The following is a 13,570-nucleotide window of genomic DNA, read 5'->3' on the forward strand; positions in this document are numbered from 1 at the left end:
TAAGCCTTATTTTAAGCAATTCATTTGTGGGGTGGATTTGTGCAGCTTATAATTCCAGCATGGCGTCTTACCATCCTTGTGATACTATTTTTTTTCCCTTGTATCCGGTACCTGGAGCCAGAACTTTGATGCCATCCACGGTATGTATACTTGAGCGGCTGTGCTGAGGTGCCTCGGGTCTCCGATTCAGCTAGATGCTCCTGTGTAGGCCTTGGATTTTGTGCTCAGTACTCTGACGCTTTGCGACCAGATTTACCGGTTTTGAAGGTATCGATCAGCTCCTAGGTCTGTAGATGTTCTCTCATACCCCACCAGAAGACTTGTGTGTGCATATGACCTGCATTATTTGGATCAGCCCTGACTCTGTGTACGGAGCTTCAGTAACTCGCAGCCATCATGGATGCCTGCAGGCTCCGCCCCCAGAAGTAATGTTTTTTATTTATTTTAGTAGAAATTCTAAACTATTTTCCTTCACCCTAGGAAAGGAACAAATAAATCATAGCAGCATCAGACAGGGAGACTTTGGATACCCATGCAATGGATTTGTACTGCAACAATTGTATTCAAGAGACATGGGCATAAGTAAAACAAATTAAACATTTCAGTGCTTATCCTTAAGTAAAATATGTTTAAAAACAGTTTCAAATTTTTTTAGGACCATTATTTATAGTCTGAAATAAAGTCTACTAGAAATGGAGATAGGGATTTTGATAATAATAATAAAAAAATATTATAGATGACGGAGTAGGAAGGAGAAACCTGAAAAAAAAAACACTTAATTGCTAGTGACTTGTGTTACATGCTCTTTATGAAGTTAACAAACTAGTTTCTCTGATATCAGTTTGTGTAATCAGTTTCATGGTATCTCAGCTCAATAGGAGGAGGCACCTGGATTAACCTGAAATGTTAAAGGGACATTAAAGTATTTTTTTATTTGCTAATTCTAAAATAGGTGTGTGTGTATGTATGTGTGTATATATATATATATATATATATATATATATATATATATATATGTATATATGTGTGTGTGGGGCATGTCACTATCAACCTTACAGCTTTAGAACTTTTATGTATCAGCCAGTGAGCTTTTATTACACTGGCCGCTGTTGCACAAAATGCACTTCAAATCAAACTAAGCAGCTTTAACTTATTATTTGTTTCACGCAAACATTTAATTGATTCCAATAACTACAGGGATTTCCTCATAGCCTGTGTGTATCATTTAAATTTTATGATGCAACAATCCCCCCCCCCTCCAAAGTAGAATGTGTGTAACATCTGTTTTGGTTGGTTGACGGAGTTTCCTCTCAAGTTTTAGAAACAAAGCAGATTACTAATTACCATTGTGTCTATAAATATATCTTTCATTTTTTTTAATAATCACATAATTTTTCATATCTTAAAAAGGGATTTAATATTAGTAAAACTGCTCTTCTGTGCTAGTAAATTTGTATATTTTATAGATTAATAAAAGAGGTAAAAAACTATTTTCTTCTTATGTTTAAAGTTTCTTTACAGAGTGAACGGTGCACTAATCTAGATTACTTGTTCTTAAAATGTTTTAGAAGGAATTGATTTATGATTAGATCTTCATAAAAGTACATTTATTAGGAGGGGGTCATTTATTTCCTAGCACAAAGAAATTTGCTTGGGATTATAACTATTGTAATTACATTCTTGACTAAACACAATGTAACATCATTTTTGTTATGTTTGCTTCTAAGAGATTCATGCCAAGCGTGAGCAATAACCTTTAAAGGGACAGTCATGTCAAAATTAAAGGTTCATGATTCAGATGTAGCACACAATTTGAGATGACTTTTCAATTCACTTCCATTTTCTAAATGTGCACAATATTTGTATTTGCACATTGCCTGAGGCACCAGCTCCTACTAAGCATGTGCAAGATTCACAGGATATACATATATGCATTTTGTGATTGGCTGGTGGCTGTCATATGATGCATTAGGAAAGAAAATGTAACTAACTGTCATTGTTAGAAAAAAAATCTACTAATGTGAAATTGAAACTGTGTTTTTGCATTGTCTTTTTATCATGCATTTATTGAATATGCTAATCTATTGTGTTTAGTGTTCCTTTAAGGCCTTATAATGAGACAACAATAACATGTTATGCTTGTACAGTTTTGATAGGAACTATGCAATTAATTTGATTTGTAAATGTGTGAACTCCAGATTTATTTATAGATTTTATGATGCGCCCTCTTTAGACATCTATCATTTACACTCCTTTACTTCTTATGCACATCTTTAATTTGTTTATGCCTTTGATTTAATTGTCACCAAAGAAGTGCAATTAGTTTGAAGAAGAAATATTATATTTTACTCAGGCTGACAAATTAAAATCAACTTAAACTGGGAGTAATACATTCATGCTCAGAAAGACAAAATTTGAGTTTGATCCAATCAACTGTTCTCAATGTTCTTGTTGGTTAAAATAAATCGAATCCCGTTTTCTATACCTGCCCAGGCTATACTTCTACACGACTCTAGGGGTTCTGTGAGCAGTTGGGTGTAGCTGTGTACATTATCATTTAACCCACTTTACATTTTCATTGGTATGCTTCACACTTTATGCATGGCTTGTTAACATCTGCATGTGCCACATTTATGTCATGACTGTTTTGACTTGCTGCAACCCTGTAGGAATGTATTATCGATAACCTAGATCCCGATTTCTAAACCTGCCCAGGCTATACCCTCATTTTGTTGGTGAAGGTTCTGTGTGCAGCTGGGTGTAGTTATTTGAAATATATTCCGCTCATGTATTACTATTTGATGTAATTTTTGCCTTTGCCATTGGGGTACACTCTGACCGGTCAGTTTTAGTGTTCTATATACTATTTTATCTCTTATAGTTTGTCACACTATACCTGTACACTTCCCTTCCTGGGAAATATGGTGCGTCACAAGATTTGATTGCTTATGTCAATAAAGTGTCATTTAGATTCATTTTAAACTTTGGAGCTTTAATTTTTGAAGAGTGCTGAAGTTCCTGTCTTTTTTTGAAACAGCTACAATTTTATTTGCTTCCACTTTTATCTCATGTATTCTTGATATATATTTTATAAGGGTCTGCACCATTAGTTGCATGTGAATTCTAAAGAGTAGAAACAATTATTGCATCTTATTCCTAAAAGCTCTGTAAACTAGCAATTGCTTCCCATTTTGATACTTTACTTGAATTAAAATAAATCTAAGTAGTGCCTAGTGCATTTTGCACACTCAAATGCACACATGTAAGGATGTCTGGATCTTGCAATTTAACTTCTTACAAAATGGATAGCAGTGCCTTCTCCCCAATCTCCTGCTATTGGAAAACAATTGCACCAAACAAGGTGTTAATGCGTAACATTTTTTTCACACCCAGCTAGAATGTTCATTATTAAAAAAACACAGAAATATATTGTAATTCTGGGATGTCCCTTTAAATTCTACAATCTCTAGTACTTGGTAGGAATATTCAATTATCTCTGTCCACAATTAAAGGGATAGTTTGCCCAACATATTTCTCCCCTTTTAATTTGTTCACAATGATCGATTTTACCTGCTGGAGTGTATTACATTGCTTACAAGTAGCTCCTTAAAGGGACAGTATACACTCATTTTCATATAACTGCATGTAATAGACATCACTATAAAGAATAAGATGCACAGATACTGATATAAAAATCCAGTATAAAATGGTTTAAAAACGTACTTAGAAGCTTTCAGTTTAGCTCTGTTGAAAAGGCAGTTGGAAAGACCACTGCAAGTGGCAAATAAGACACTCCCCCCTCCCCCTTCTTTTGCATATGAAAAGACCCTTTACACAAACAGGAGCAAGCTGCAGAAGGTAGCTGACGGTATTCAAATAAAACTTTGGGGCTTGGTTAGGAGTCTGAAAATCAGAGCAATGTTATTTAAAAATAAGCAAAATTATACATTTTTAAAAAAAACAAAAAACTTTATGGGCTTAATAAATAGATCATCTACAAAACATTTATGCAAAGAAAAAATGAGTGTATAATGGCCCTTTAACTAGGCTGACCATATTGCCGCTTTAAGAAGGAACACATATAAAAAATACATATGTGAGGGTTCTTTTGCAAAACCATTTATTTAAACAGCCCTGAAAACAGCCCTAACATATGTATTTTTCATATGTGTCCCTTTTTAAAGCGGCAATATGGTCAGCCTATCCTTAACCCTTATTTCAGCATTTGAAATAGCTGATTTAGCCTGTGGTTTCCCCACCTATACTGAACATTTCTATACTTAAGTCAAGGCTATTGACAAGCAATGTACTCTAAACACGTCCAGCAGAAGAAATTACGCTCCCGGTGGGGTGTAGAAGAGATAACTAATAAAATTATAATTTTCCATTTTTTTCTTTAAAGGGACAGTTTACTCAAAACAATTCTCCCCTTTAATTTGTTCCCAATGATCCACTTTACCTGCTGGAGTGTATTAAATTGTTTACAAGTATTTCCATTACCCTTTTATTGGCATTTGAATTAGTTTATTTAGCCTGTGGTATCTCCACCCATCCTGAAAGTTTTTGTTAACACAGCCAGTAGAAGAAATTATAGGAGAGATAAGGTAATAAAATTTTAATTTTCCATTGTTCTCTCCAATTATTGGTGATTGGTTTATGGAGAGATATAAGATAAAGAACCAGGTATATTTACACAATGTGATAAAGTAATGAGATCGGATTATACCTACAAGCTCAACCCATTTTATTAGGTTGTGGCTTCAAAACGCAAAATAAGCTAATTCATATACACAAATAAACCTTAAAAAGCGAATCTCATACATTTTATACGCTGCAGCTGGTAAAAAAGTAATTGGAAACACATTAAGGGAAAAACTATTTTATAGTATACTGTCCCTTTAAGTATTGGGCTTTGGTTTATAAACCGATATAAGATAAGGAAGCAAGTATACTTATATGTACTTATATGTATAAGTGATAACATAATGATATCTAATTTTACCTGCAAGTTTAACCCATTGTAATAGGTTGTGGTTTCAGAGCAGAAAACCAGATATTTATATGCACAAATAAACCTGAAGAGGCAATTTCTCATACATTTTCTACTCTGCAGCTGGTATAACAAGTCATTGGAAATACATTAAAGGGACAGGAAGTCCATTTTTTTCATGATTAAGAAACAGCATAGAATTTTAAACAACTCTCAAATTTAGTTATATTATCTAAGTTGCTTTATTCTCTTGATACACTTTGTATAAAAGCATATCTAAATATGCTCAGTAGCTTTTGATTGGCGGTTGCCCATATATGCCTTGTAAGATTAGCTCACCCATGTGCATTGCTATTTCTTCAACAAAGGATATCTAAAGAATGAAGCAAATTGAATAATAGTAAATTTAAATGTTGTTTAAAATTGTATTCTCTATCTAATTCATGAAAGAAACATTTTGGGTTTCATGTCCCTTTAAGGGAAACATTTTAACAATATACTGTTCCTTTAAACTTTACTTCACCAATAAGATCACTGATGGGGGTAGATTTACCAATATCTGTCCGACATGATATGCTGGCGTTTATCATTGCACAAGCAGTTCAACAGAACTGCTTGTGCAATGCCGGCCCCTGCAGATCCGTAGCCGATCGGATGCTAGCAGGGGGTGTCAATCAGCCTGATCGTATAGGATCAGGCGAATTGAAGACCGCAGCCTTAGAGGCAGAGAACAAGTTATGGAGCAGCCTCCATAACTGAAGGCTCGCATGGAAAGGAGGGCTATTCCGCCCTTGTTAAATCTACCCCATGGTGTCATACTCAGACACTGTAGCAAAAGCTCTTTTAAATATTTCACTATAACCACGGTTTCTAATCATTATATAGCTAGGCTACAAAAACTGTCAATACACCTGAATTTCTCCACCTTTATAAAATAACCAAAAGATTTTGTATTGCATTAATGCATTTCCTTCTCTGTCCTGTGTTTTTATTGATAGAATTCATGTCCTGAATAGGGACACCAAAACAGGTCATAATTGTTCTGAAGCAGAATAAAGCAGAATAAATTCTGGCTCCAAAGCAGTTACCTTAAACTTCTGCATACAAAGTTATTTTCCTTTTTGTCACCAGCTTTATTTAAATGTAGCTATTATGACCTGACTTGTATAGGTAGGGCCTATGTTCATGACGGTGCCTTGAAGTCAGAGTGTTCCTGTATAACTTTACAGACTGGAAAAGTAGCTTGGCACAATGATAAAAGTTAAACCTTCCTTAAATCAAAAAATAAATGTTGATGGATTGAAATTTGACTCAAGACTTGGCTGTTTTAATCATGAGTATACACAAACTAGTCTTAGCCGGACTTCTATACTCCTCCCTCATTTATTAAAATAATCCGATAAATAAAATCAAGTTTTTAGCTGTCCTGAGCTACAGTGAAGCTGTTGAGCATTACAAGATATCTAGTAAAAGAAAAAAAATAATTCCTATACATTGCAGCAAGCCAAAATACAATCATATATAAACATATATCTGAAAATGTAATAAAGAAGACCGTATGTCTTATGTTATAGCGCTACTTGCATATTGCGTCTCTTCAACAAGCAATAACCTCAATGTCCTCCTAGTAATTCTCATTATTTTTCCTTCACTTTTATTTTTAATGAGTAAATAACAAGGATTTTGTTCTGTACCTAATACTACATTGTGGGTTAAAAAAAAAAAGTTATAAAACATAGCACCGAGTAGTGTATATACCTATCAAATATTGAAAAGGAGATTTCATAACTATTAAGATGGTAATTAGGTACTTATCGGTGCAATACTTTAATTATTTTTTTATAGTTCCTGTAACTTTGATCTGCTAAAAGCTAACCATTTTTTTGCTTTACATAGGTGAGATATATACAGGTGCAAAAAATTCGCTACCTCTGGGATAATTGTGCAAAGCAATTTACAAAAGCTGGGTAAGATTTTCATGTTCAGGAATATTTTTACTCAATAACATTATTCATTAAGAGCTCTAACTGACCATTTTTGTTGCAGAGTCCTGGATGATCGTAACACATGTGCAGCTGTGCATGCAAAGTATGGCTCTGGTTTTTCAAAAGAGGAACAGGATGTCAGGTAGGTACATATCAGTTGTAGGGGTCATTTAAATGTCTTTGGCCAAATCTCTATCTAATCTTTTTTTTTTAAATAATTTTTATTGAGGTAATAACAATAGAATAAACAATATGTCCAGGCACGGATCATAAATAATAACAATACTTGCACATTTCCAAATGAGATAAATGTAGGCTAAAACATTGGTGTACTAAGGAAGCAGTTGATCTCACGCTGTCTAACCCGTGGTGGTGACATATATCTATATGGATAGTAGAATAACAGTTAACATGGTTTATAGCACCACCTTTACCACCATGAAGAAAAAATGTAAAACCATATATAAGAAACAAAGGTGACTGAAACATATATCTATGAAACCTCGATGGTTTTTATATTATATAACTAATTAATGATCCCTACCTCGAAATGAGAGGTATTTTATAAACTATAAATTATAGGAGGTAGGGAATTGGCTTTTGTCCGACCTCTCAGAGGTCTGAGTATGTGGGGTGGGGGGGGGAGTTGCAGCGGGCAAGAGCTGCTCAAAATAGGGGGGAAATGGAGGGCAGAGCCAGCCAGGATGTTGGAAAGATCAAAACTACAGGGCCATTAACCTTAATAGTTAAAGGGGCTCTGATGTAATGTCAGCAAAATAGTCATACATTTATATTGACCAACATACCATACCATACATCTTAGCTAAATATTATACTGGGGTTCATATGGAGGCCACACCTCTTAAGCTGATTCTAGTCACTCTAATCCTCTACGTACACCATGAGGAAATTCAAGCTAGGGGATGCAAAAGTAAGGGTAGTTTCCTATAGAGTAATGGGAACAGGGGAGGATAGTTAAATATATATGGGAAGCAAAGAACTGCCATAAGAACCCCTCTCCTTGGGAGATGCCAGCTATAGGCGATGTGGGAAAAAGGAGAAGGGATATGACCCGCAGGTAATAAATGCCGGCGGGAAAGGGAGGAGAGGGGTCAAATAGAGGTGATGGATGGAAATAAAATGATAAATGAGAAATAATATAAGAAACGGTGCAGCATGGATATAGTGTGAGCCTTCTAGGGGGTATTCCCCAAATATGAACTACCCAACCTAAATATCACATGAACAACTGTAGATATAGGACTAAGACATTAACATGCATATAATAACTATAAATAAGCTAAGCTTATGCAATACAGTACGGACACAGAACCATAAGGCAAATATAAACTTCGTACCCCTAGTACTCCAGTTAACTTGAGGCATATAAACAGAGACCATAACCTGACTGTTAGTAAAAAGGTATGGCTCTAGCTATTAAAAGTTTAACCAAGACAGTTGTGTTGAGTTCTGAGCCAAGATACAAATTTGAAATTTAGAGAAAATTCATAATGCACTATACCTCATGTAGTGACTGAGCTATGTTACTGTCACAAGCAGTTGTTGGCTAATAACATATAACTATTCTTGGCTATAGAAACAGCGAATAAGAGCTATACCAAATGGGGCCTCAAGTATCCAGAGCTAACTGTTTTGATAAGAGAGATGCAGACTATGAGTGACATGGGGATGACATATCAGTAAGAGGGAATATGGGCATATTATGACATCACGTTTTCCATTGTATTAAACAGTTATGATGTAACCCCTCATGAACAGCATATAATTGCAACTAAAACATAGAACAATGCTTGATATGCGGTTGCTTGTGATAAGGAGGGTAAGGGTAGTGTCAGTTGCATTAAATATAGCTAAACAATCATTGTTGCAGATATAAAAGGAAGGGGATTTTGAACTAAGAGGGCAGCCCTAGTTTAAGAGTTATCTAAGCAGTGTTAACCCCCACAGTAAAAGCAATTGTAGTGGTAGAGAAGACCTTTAGATAGAGCCCTTAATTAACTGATATCTTTCACAATAAACCCATATATTAGTAAACAAATTTTGATAAATAACATGTCCCCCAGCAAAACACTTATGAACGAAACCCAAAATAACATCATAGGATCTATAAAACATAGCAGAAAAAAAAAAAAAAGTAAATATACTTCACTCTGTTTAGTATATTCTTCTTAATAACATGACCCCCAGCAGAATGCCAATAAACCAATAGATCTTATAAAAAAAAAGCTAACTCAATTTAGCAAACTAAGAGGTTGTAAGATACAACGTTAAACATTTGGAAAAGGGAAGAGCTATGTTAAAAAAGAAGCTTGCTAGCTCATGAGCAGGTCCGTTTACGGAGTATTCCCTCCGGACCCTATATCAGTACTACCTAGTAAAGGGTACATGAGTTCTCCTCACAAGGCTAGGAAATGCGATCAGAGTTCAGTCAATGCCACTTCGATAATAGCAAAAGTCCAGGGGCCTAGTGAAGGTAGTGTTCTGCAAATCTCTATGCACTCAAGGTGAACCCATCCCGGGACTTGTATATGGGAAGGAGGGAGAGATTAGTAAGGCTCCGTTATATGATAAAGCCTCCACAGTTCTCAAACTCCCCTTCTCTATGTGGCAGTCATCTCCTAAGGCAGTGTGCATCAACAAGCGCTGTTTGGATTCCAGCGCTTCAACTCCCATAGCCAGGGAGCTGTCTGCAGTATCTCCATCAACTCCATAAGCCACAAGAATAGCTGCATCTCCCCACTTCTTAGGACACCTACCACTGCCGGAGCATGAAGCGGGTCTCTCTGCTGAGGCAAGCGTTTGCCATGGTGACCGGACATCACTGTCCAGAGAAGCAAAATGGTGAGCACCCGTGTACGGGCAGTTTAGATCTCGGCTGTGTTCAGGTCCCCGCTGTGTTAAAGAGGAAGAGCCGACCGGTGGTATGAGACCGAGGTTATGTATACGCTGTGATCTCCCCATGCTGAGTCCACTCTCCTCTCTCGTTGTATTCCGGTCAGAAACAAGTTCAATCTGTAGTGAGAGGAATTGGGTGTCAAGCTTGTCTCCCAGCTGTCTAAGGAGGAGAATGATTTCCGCCATTTTGGGTATAAGTGCGCTCTGCAATGGTATAGCAGATCCACAATACAATTAGTGTTTTGGGTATTTATACTGAGTGATATTGTAATGTATAGAAGTAGAGCTGCTTCTTAACAAGATTACTGCTGCTTATGATCCGCGTTGTCAGATATCTCCCCAGGCCATGGTGTACAATGCCGCGTGGCTATCCTCAGATCAAGAAGCTGAATCTCTTGTAGGTTTCTGCGCTTCTAGCTATCTCTAAGCTCCAGAAGTGGCATTATCTCTTCAAAAGCATCGTTCCTAGAGCATTTTGTGAGAGCGTACATAAATAAAAGTAGTTTTACAGTATATAGAATCAGGAGCTCTGTCAGGGCACGTCTTACTCCCTTGATGGATAGCTCCACCCCCTCTATCTAATCTTTATCTATCTATCTATCTATCTATCTATCTATCTATCTATCTATCTATCTATCTATCATTAGTCTGACACTGCATTAAAGCAATAGTAAATGTTTAATACATGTATTTATGCTATTTTTTCCCAATAAGAATACATGTTTTATATATTATTGTTGAAAGCATTGCTTTGTGTGTCTCGTATGAAAGTGGGAGAGAGGCCCTAGTTACACTGGGTTATAACACGTGTGGGTAATTTTGTCTGTCTGTCTATCTATCTTTCTCTCCCTCTATCATCTATATGTTAGTCTATCTATCTATCTATCTATCTATCTATCTATCTATCTATCTATCTATCTATCTATCTATCTATCTATCTATCTATCTATCTATCTATCTATATCTATCTCATGCGAGCCAGCTGCTGTTGTAGGTGCTACAAAGCTGCATTTGCTAAATTGCTTTATTATAGATATTGTTTCTGCTCACAATTTTTCATATACAAAACATCAGTGGAGGAAATGATAAAATACTGAAACTTTAGAAGACTAAATTTCTATGGAACTTGTATCTGTTGCAGGAGACTTATATGTGGACAAAACATAATTGATGTTGGTATTGTTCCAATATGGAAATTGCTTTTTAAAGAGGTAAGACTTAATTTGTGTTCATCTTTCTTAGCTGAGTATGTTTAAATAAAGAAGCCAATGCAGTAGGTTGTACAGCCCCTGTATACTACATTCTCAACAAAGAGGTTGTAACTATTGTGCCTCTGTGGATTCTGCAGACACATGCATGTATTTAGCCCGGTCATACTGTCATGTCTTTCTAATGTGAAATCCTAATATTTTCTATTATGGAATTACATATAATAATTTATTTGTTTTTGTGCCCATGGTGAAACAAAGATGTAACAATCAAAAATGTATTTATATATACATACATGTATACATTGTTCAGTAGGGTCTGGTGCCTCTGAAAGTGTGCATATAAAAAACCTGCACAATATGATAATGGAAATAAGATGGGGGGGGGGTTTCCCCTCAAAATTGTATGCTCTGTCTGAATCATGAAAGTTTTATTTGTAATTTCTTTCATGTAATTAGCAAGAGTCCATGAGCTAGTGACGTATGGGATATACATTCCTACCAGGAGGGGCAAAGTTTCCCAAACCTCAAAATGCCTATAAATACACCCCTCACCACACCCACAAATCAGTTTTACAAACTTTGCCTCCTGTGGAGGTGGTGAAGTAAGTTTGTGCTAGATTCTACGTTGATATGCGCTCTGCAACAGGTTGGAGCCCGGTTTTCCTCTCAGCGTGCAGTGAATGTCAGAGGGATGTGAAGAGAGTATTGCCTATTTGAATTCAATGATCTCCTTCTACGGGGTCTATTTCATAGGTTCTCTGTTATCGGTCGTAGAGATTCATCTCTTACCTCCCTTTTCAGATCGACGATATACTCTTATATATACCATTACCTCTACTGATTCTCGTTTCAGTACTGGTTTGGCTTTCTACTACATGTAGATGAGTGTCCTGGGGTAAGTAAGTCTTATTTTCTGTGACACTCTAAGCTATGGTTGGGCACTTTTATATAAAGTTCTAAATATATGTGTTTAAACATTTATTTGCCTTGATTCAGGATGTTCAACGTTCCTTATTTCAGACAGTCAGTTTCATATTTGGGATAATGCATATGAATAAATCAATTTTTTCTTACCTTAAAATTTGACTTTTTTCCTGTGGGCTGCTAGGCTCGCGGGGGCTGAAAATGCTTCATTTTATTGCGTCATTCTTGGCGCGGACTTTCTTGGCGCAAAAATTTTCTTGTCATTTCCGGCGTCATACGTGTCGCCGGAAGTTGCGTCCTTTTTTTGACGTTTTTGCGCCAAAAAATGTCGGCGTTACCGGATGTGGCGCCATTTTTGGTGCCAAAAGCATTTAGGCGCCAAATAATGTGGGCGGCTTTTTTGGCGCTAAAAAATTCGAGCGTCATTGTTGTCTCCACAATATTTAAGTCTCATTATTTATTGCTTCTGGTTGCTAGAAGCTTGTTCATTGGCATTTTTTTCCCATTCCTGAAACTGTCATTTAAGGAATTTGATCTTTTTTGCTTTATATGTTGTTTTTTTCTATTACATATTGCAAGATGTCTCAGATTGACCCTGAATCAGAAGCCACTTCTGGAAAAACGCTTAACTGAGTTTCAGTTCTACCAAAGCTAAGTTCATTTATTTTAGATGTTATAAATGTTTATCTTTAGCTATGGTTTGTAATAAGTTATTATGATATACTTTTACATGCAGATTCCATTAGTGTTTATGCTTTATATATTTCCATTCTTACATCTTATGTACAAGAAATATTTAGAAGATTTATAAGAAATATTTTTCTAATTCTATTTTAAAGGCTTTGTCTGACTTCGTGCCTTCTAATAAAATTTTTAGGTCTTTTTTACTTCTTTTTTAATTATTGAAGTTTCAAATGACCAACAACATACTGATTTATCCTTCTCTGATGATGTTTTTTCTCTTTCAGAAATTTTCTTCATCAGATATTGACACTAACAAATCTACTTTTTTATTATTTTTCTATTATTAAAGTACATTTGTTCTTTGTTGAAAAGGTGTTGATTATTTTGGATATTAAGGTAACTAGTTCTTTAAGACTAGCTGACACTATTTCTGCCTATTTATTTCTTCTGTGTTTTCAGAGGTTTTCTTTCCAATTCCCCATTCTAGGGAATGGAATAGGCTGAGAATTTTCTTTTATTCCTTCTTCAAAGGTTTTAAACTATATTCTTTGCCAGCAGTTAAATTCAATTTGGAGGGTTCTCCAATTTATTGGGGCTATCTCTACTTCTACTAATTATGCTATTGTTTCTATAGCAAAATAGTATTTATTTTCCTTTAGATAGTTGTATCTTATTTATGGAAAATTATTTAGTTTCAGGTACTTTTCTTGGTCCTGTGATTTATTTGGATATTGCAATTGCTTCATTTTTTCTGTTTACTTTAAGATCAAGTATCAGATTATGATTTATTTTAGCATTGTTAAGGGACAACATTTACTAGACTAGGTGCTGTTGCATTTGTCTTGTTGTTTTGCATTTAT

General features: G+C 35.6%; 1 protein-coding gene across 2 annotated transcripts in view; it reads left to right on the forward strand.

Annotated features, from left to right (window-relative positions):
- The window catches only part of LOC128656359 (probable cation-transporting ATPase 13A4), a 355,156-nt gene that overhangs the window by 147,294 nt on the left and 194,292 nt on the right, over positions 1–13,570 (forward strand). For both annotated transcript variants that reach the window (XM_053710219.1, XM_053710218.1), the window contains exons 4-6: positions 6,887–6,957; positions 7,037–7,117; positions 11,033–11,102. In XM_053710219.1, coding sequence (XP_053566194.1) covers positions 6,887–6,957; positions 7,037–7,117; positions 11,033–11,102 — 222 coding nt within the window. The remainder of the gene's footprint in view (positions 1–6,886; positions 6,958–7,036; positions 7,118–11,032; positions 11,103–13,570) is intronic.

The sequence above is a fragment of the Bombina bombina genome, chromosome 4 (genome assembly GCF_027579735.1).
Source record: "Bombina bombina isolate aBomBom1 chromosome 4, aBomBom1.pri, whole genome shotgun sequence".
Lineage (NCBI taxonomy): Eukaryota > Metazoa > Chordata > Amphibia > Anura > Bombinatoridae > Bombina > Bombina bombina.